This window comes from Quercus suber, unplaced genomic scaffold (genome assembly GCF_002906115.3).
Source record: "Quercus suber isolate HL8 unplaced genomic scaffold, Cork oak 2.0 scaffold_460, whole genome shotgun sequence".
Lineage (NCBI taxonomy): Eukaryota > Viridiplantae > Streptophyta > Magnoliopsida > Fagales > Fagaceae > Quercus > Quercus suber.
In genome coordinates this window covers 100,642-107,450 of record NW_027069911.1, presented here as the reverse complement: position 1 = coordinate 107,450, position 6,809 = coordinate 100,642, and the positions used below count along the sequence as shown (strand labels likewise).

The window sequence follows — 6,809 nt, the reverse complement described above, 5'->3', positions numbered from 1 at the left end:
AAGAAAGTGGTTTTCCTTACCACAAGAACATACAGATTCATTTCCCCTCTCTCAAATCTTCCCTATTCAATTCAAGAAACGGGTTCAAAGATTTTCCCCAGAAAATCTGATCCCTCTCTCTCTCTCTCTCACTCTTCCTGAATGCTCTAAGTTATCCTTGAAGAGAAAGTGGTTCTCCAACAACTGAAAGAAAAAACAGTTTTCTTGGAAATTCAAGAAAAGGGTTTGCAGATTTTTCTCGGGAAAGTGACTGCCAGATTTGAAATTTAAGAAAAGGCAATGTGGAACAACAACAACAAGATTTTTCCGGCGAGGGGTTTTTCTACGCCGCCGCTGGCACGGAAGCCGAGGCCAGCGATGCCTATGTCAGAGAGGAAGAGGTCGTCCCCTGCGAATGAAAGTGATCCTTTCCATGTTATACATAAAGTGCCTGCTGGTGATTCTCCCTATGTCAGGGCTAAGCATGTTCAGGTTGGAGATTTTTTTGTGCTTTCATATGGTTTAGACTAATGGGTTCTTATTTCTTTGAATTGAATTTCACTTTTTGGATTTTCTTTGGTCTCTTGCTTTTGGAATTTGCTGGTTCTTGAATGTTACTGATTTTTATTAACTAAATTTTTCAATTTTTGTAAAATTTTGAATGCCTTTCTTGGTAGTTTTAGCTGTACCCCTGTTGTTTTTTTTTTTTTTTGGGTCTAATTGGCGTGGAATAGCCTTTCACATGTACGGATTTGAATTAATTTTCATGTTCCTGTTGTTTTAAAAGATTTTTCATTTATTTTCTTTGTTTCTTAACTGGAATTTGTGGTGTATGAAGTTGATTGATTAGATTAATATGATCTTTCATGTATAACTGCTTAAAAAAAAAAAAAAAAAATTGTGCTTTGTAGCTCAAACTGATTCCTTCTGTTTACAAAGAAACTTTATTTGGATCTTGTTATGGAAGCTTATCTTAAAAATATTGTGAGAAAAGAGAAGTAGTAGTCAACGAAACATTTATCAAAAAATTTTAAGACTGGGCAAAGAAAATCTTTCTGAAGTGTGCTGATCATAGATTTTAGAGATCAGACCTTTCTCCCATCAAAATGTAATGGTTTTCATCTTTGAAGATTACCCATCTGGAATTTTTGTTATTTTCCATTCTGTATTGGTGTATATATTATTAAATGTTTGTTTCCCAACTACAGTTGATAGACAAAGATCCAAGCAAGGCAATTTCCCTGTTCTGGTCTGCCATAAATGCTGGGGACCGGGTTGATAGTGCCTTGAAAGACATGGCAATTGTGATGAAACAACTGGATCGATCTGATGAGGCAATTGAGGCTATTAAATCTTTTCGTCATCTTTGCCCTTATGATTCTCAGGAATCTCTTGACAATGTGTTAGTTGAACTCTACAAGGTAAAACTAAAACCACTTTTTTCCAATAAATAATTACTTTGCCATTCTTTGTCATTTGCCATTTTAGCTAGTTACAGATATTTCATCAACTTAGAAAGTTTAGTTGGGTGAAATGCTTGTATCAGCTATAAAGGTTTAGGGATAAGAAGATACTAGATCTTGTTGCAGTAGAGATGGGAACTTTGATATAAAGGTCTTATTTCATTTAGTTTACTCCTAACAAGACCTTGCTGAAATATATAGTCCAAAAAAATGTTTTACTCTTAATAACATGTGTAAGTTTTAGCATATGGTAAAATGTTAAGAGTGACAGAGGCAAGACCAGCCTATGTTGGTGTATGCATATTACCATGTTTGATGTGGCATCTGAAAGAATTTTAATTTATTGTTAAGCTGTTCCTTGCCTTTGATATCTGGAAATGGTAAAAATTTACATTATTGGTGCCATACATACATGCACAACGTAAAGTCTTTTGTGTGTCTGTACTTCTAGTGAAGACTTCATTAAGTAGTGGCTCTTCAATTTCCAAAATAGCTATATTATTCAGATATTAGAGTAGGAATCAAATTATGGTTTTATGCAAGCATTTGAGAATGCATAAAGTCAAGTCTGATGTTTGCTTCAATGAGTGATTTCTTAAGAAACAATATAGTTGCTGGTGATTCTTTAGTAAAAAAGAGAACATCAGGAAATTTAATTTAGTATGCATCAAATTAGTTTTTGTGTAAGTTTTATGTTCAAGAATTTTGGTTACATATTTTGGTATGAAGACAAATCAACTAGTTGCTATGAGGCTGTTTCTGTCATGTATTGTTCTTTTGTTGAACAATTATAAATAACATGCATTCAAGCATTTCTTATATTTTACAGAGATCTGGAAGGGTTGAAGAAGAGATTGAAATGCTTCAGCTCAAACTGAAGCATATTGAAGAAGGTACAGCTTTTGGTGGAAGGAGGGCAAAGACAGCTAGGTCTCAAGGGAAGAAGGTTCAAATCACTGTCGAACAGGAAATTTCAAGGTGGATGTTGCATATTTTCTTTTTCTTCTTTCATACTTGTTATATATTCCAAGGCACTTGCATGATTTTGTTACTCTTGTCAACGCAGAATACTTGGGAACTTGGCCTGGGCTTACTTGCAGCAAAAAAATTATAGTTCTGCTGAAGAACATTACAGGTAAGTTTTTCCCTTCTCTGAATTATATACCTACATGTAGAACATTATATTTGTCAAAGAAAATATTCCTTTTAATTCATTGGAATAACTTCTTTTTTTTTTTCTTTTTCAGAAAAGCTCTCTCTCTGGAGCCAGATAGGAACAAGCAGTGCAATTTGGCTATCTGCTTGATGCACATGAACAGGATTGCAGAAGCAAAATCTCTGCTTCAGGCTGTAAGAGCTTCATCTGGAAATAGACCAATGGATGAGTCTTATGCCAAGTCCTATGAACGTGCTCTTCAGATGTTGACTGAACTCGCGCCACAAGTGCAAGTATCTTTCACATTGCCCGTCAACAGAAACTCAAAAGAAGTTAATAGCTTTGCTGGTGGAGGCCAGTATTCTGGTTCTGCATTCATGGGCTGTAGAATGAAGGAAAATTGGGTTGGTTCAGCTGGAACAGAGGCAACCCCTGTTAGCAAAAGTACATACTCATCCCCTACTCCTACTCCTACTAGAAAGAATCTGAATGTTCCATTTACACAGCCGAAAAGATGTTCATGGGGATTTAGTAATGGACAGCAGAGAAGGGAAATCTGGGGAGAAAATTCAGTTCGCAGTGCAAGTCGCAAATTATCATTTGAGCCATATACAACCACTGAAAATGTACAAGCACAGCCAATTCAAGATGTTAATGGAGACTTACTAGCTTCACCTACCCCTGTTAATGGAGACTGGAGGAGGTCATGCAGAGATCTGGCCAAATTGAAAGATGAATCAGTGATAAATTTTACATCACAACCCCGCATAATGAGTGTAGACCAGAGGAGGTTCGATAGTTATGCCCGAATTAAAGATGAAACAGCTACAGAGTATGATTCACAGCGTGTTGTTAATCCAAGCTGGAGAAGGGATTTTTGTGAGGATCGTGAGACAAAGAAATTTGCAATGAGAGATAGTAATTTAAGTCTTCAAGTGGCTGTAGAACCACCAATGGTTGTTGATCCTGTAAGAACATTAGAACCTTCCATTTATGGAGAGAAGGATCAGAGTTCTGGAACTTCTGTTTCAGGCTGCGAGAAAACACTGACTACTTGTGGAGAAGAATGTTTCAGAAAGAGTAGCCCTGGTATATCAGATGATCTCCATCAACCTACCACAGAAAATCCTAAGTCAGATCATGATAACTGTAAGAAAAGCTGGGCAGATATGGTTGAGGAAGAAGAACAAGAATTATTAAGTGGAATAAATTTAATGGAGTATAATGATGGCTGGAATAGTGAAGATGAATTCAATGATGAAAATCTGGATTCCAACTTAATTGGTCAAAGTCCTTATCCACAGAGCCAGATTAAAAGTTTAAGCTGCAAGTTTGAATCATTTGATCTTAAAGATGAATCATCTGGGGTTTCTGTTTCATCAAGGAATCTAGCAGCAAGGCGCTCTTTGTGTTTTGATCAGCAGCAGAAGCCAGAATCAAAAGATTATTTCTGTTCATCACCATTGCCAAAGAAGGCTTTGAACTTTGAAGGCTGTATTTCTGTGCAGGAAAATGGAAGGGATTCTATATCTAGGGGAAACAAAAAAATGATAAGGAGAAACAGGCTACAGGTTTTCCAGGACATAACTCCTCTTCCAGAAAGTCCTTGAAGCTCGCAGAAATAAGAACCAGTTTTAGAGAGAGTGGATCTCCATATAGAAATTGCTGTGTTTTGAAAATTTTACTTTGATGTTGGAGCTAAAAAGAGGGTCTCTGTGATTCATTATTCCTTTTTTCCTGCTCATTGTGTTTGTGTTGCCTTCAAGCTTTGTATATCTGCTACAGTCTATACATACATCTGTTTACTGTAAAGAGTTTTCCAATTGATGTATATAGCTCTGTTTGATGTGTGTGTCTTCATTAAGCTTCATATATTTGCTACATGTTCATCTTTGTATATCTGCTATTGTCTATACATACATCTGTTTACTGTAAAGAGTTTTCCAATTGATGTATATAGATATCTGTTTGATGTATCTGTCTTCATTAAGCTTCATATATTTGCTACATTTTCATCTTTTCAATGTAAAGTTTTAATTGAAGTTTACAGATATTTTCACTATTTGTACTTGCAATTAGGCACCAACCTTTGGAATTCTCACATGTGCTTGAACTCTCAAAGGTGATGAACTATTTTCATCACCATTGATTGCAGTATTACAATTAACATGTAGCAGATAAGATTTTTCTATTTTCCAAAAAGAAATTGATTCAAGAACTAAATTTTGATCTAGAGTTGCAAGGAGGGTGATGACTAGATTGGAGGGCTAAAAAGAAGGAATTGGTTAGAGGAAGGGAAGAGAGTTTGTCTAGGGAGAACGAACACAGACACTGTTCTGTTATTTTGCTCAAGTCACTAGCTTTTCTAAATATAAAATTAAAAAAATCAAGTAGCTAGCTCTATTGGAGCTTCATAGTTGTCAGTGGTTTGAAATAGCCACACCCACCAAGAATGATCTACAGCTCAGAGCCAGTTGAACTCAAGAATTTATCACAGATTGAATTCACGGGTTGAATTTAGGATTTCATCCTGTGAAGGTCCATTAAAGTTTGTCTAAAACCCACACAAAGGAGAAAGAAGTGCATGTGCATAAAACAACGCCTGTTGATCCCAGAAACTACATCCTGTGAAGGTCCATTAAAGTTTGTCTAAAACCCACACAAAGGAGAAAGAAGTGCATGTGCATAAAACAACGCCTGTTGATCCCAGAAACTAAAATATTAAGCTTAGAAGCACACAGAAACACTAAAGCAAGACACTAAATCAGTGGAAGTTTTGTGCAGCAGGTGAAAAGAGTTCATGAACATTTCCAGCTTTTTGCACTCAATTTCTCATTTTTGCATTGTGATTATAAAGCTCTGAATGCCTACGCAGGTTTTGAAGCCAATCTGATTTCAAACTTAAAGAGTCATGGTTTCTGTTTTCGGCAGAAATTGTGAGTTTAAAGTCATGGTTTCAACGTGGTACCTAATTTGAAACTAAGTCAGATCAGCCTTGCTGCCTAAGCCTAAAATTATGAGTTGAAGACACAGTTTCAAGTTCAAAAATTGTGATTTTAAAATTACCATAATTTCTTAAACGACTTTGAAAGTCTCAAATTTGTAAAAGTAAAAGAATCACTTAGTCAAAAGGCTGCTAACTTTAAAGATAACTTAGATACTTAAACCTCCGTTTTATATTCTCAGCTATTTCATATGAGTTATTATTTCTTGTTCTACCAAAGGATACATTTGTGTTGCTTCACAGAGGGTGAGGGTGAGGATAAGTGGAAATTAGTCTCCTGGTATGCCCCCTAGTTTTAATCACCTAACCAGTTTGTGGCAGGGGGGAGGGGGTGCTGCTTTGATGATTTCTGTAATTTTCTTTGATGTAGAGAGAGATTGTGGACATAACATAAGTTGTGTAGAAGAGTTATTGATAAGGCTTTATGTGATTGAACTCTTAGCTCATATTCGCCTCAAATAATTTTTAATAGAAAACATTAGTTTCAATTTGATCCAAAGTTTGGGAGGTTTGATTTTGTGTTCTGAATGTCAGGAAATAAACTTAAATTGGGATAATGACCTATTTTGATTTGTTATAATGCTGGAATACAAATGAGAATCGGTTTTCCATGCAATTGAACATTTTCCCTTATATATTAATTACTTGTTAAAAAATAACGCAAACTTCAATGAAGACAGAATTTACGACAAATATTGTTGGGGGTGTTGGGAACCAATGTTGGGTCCTAGTTACAGTTGTAAAGAATGCAGAGAGGAGGAAACCTTTCATCATAAATCATGTGCAAAACTACCCCTTGGGTTGCCACACCATCCCTTACACCCATTACATCCTCTTATTCTCTTTGACGAATATAATTCTGAAGTCAACAAAGAGTTTAGCAATTGCAATGTTTGCAAAGAATATTGTGGGGAATATTGTTATTTTTGTTATCGATGCAACTTTAAGCTTCACAACAAATGTGGTTCTTTAGCGCCCACCACGGAAGCACCTGAAGTCCACCACCACCCATTGACCTTCTTTTGGAAGTTGATCACTTTCACATGTGACCTTTGTGGCAAAGAAGACAAAGGTATGCCCTATGTGTGTAACCCATGTGGTTTTGGGATTCATACAAGATGTGCTAATTTCCCACGCAGACTCAAAGTTGTACAACACAATCACCCCCTCAACCTCATCCATTCTCTTGAACTCCATCAATCCAACT

At 36.2% G+C, this 6,809-nt stretch overlaps 1 protein-coding gene across 1 annotated transcript; it reads left to right on the top strand.

Moving 5' to 3' along the window:
* The first annotated feature begins 9 nt into the window (after positions 1-9).
* LOC112003574 (uncharacterized) lies at positions 10-4,570 on the top strand. Its single transcript, XM_065762512.1, has 5 exons — positions 10-471; positions 1,188-1,400; positions 2,272-2,420; positions 2,509-2,577; positions 2,690-4,570. The coding sequence occupies exons 1-5, from the start codon at positions 280-282 to the stop codon at positions 4,206-4,208; spliced, it is 2,142 nt and encodes a 713-aa protein (XP_065618584.1). The 5' UTR covers positions 10-279; the 3' UTR covers positions 4,209-4,570.
* The last annotated feature ends 2,239 nt before the right edge of the window (positions 4,571-6,809 follow it).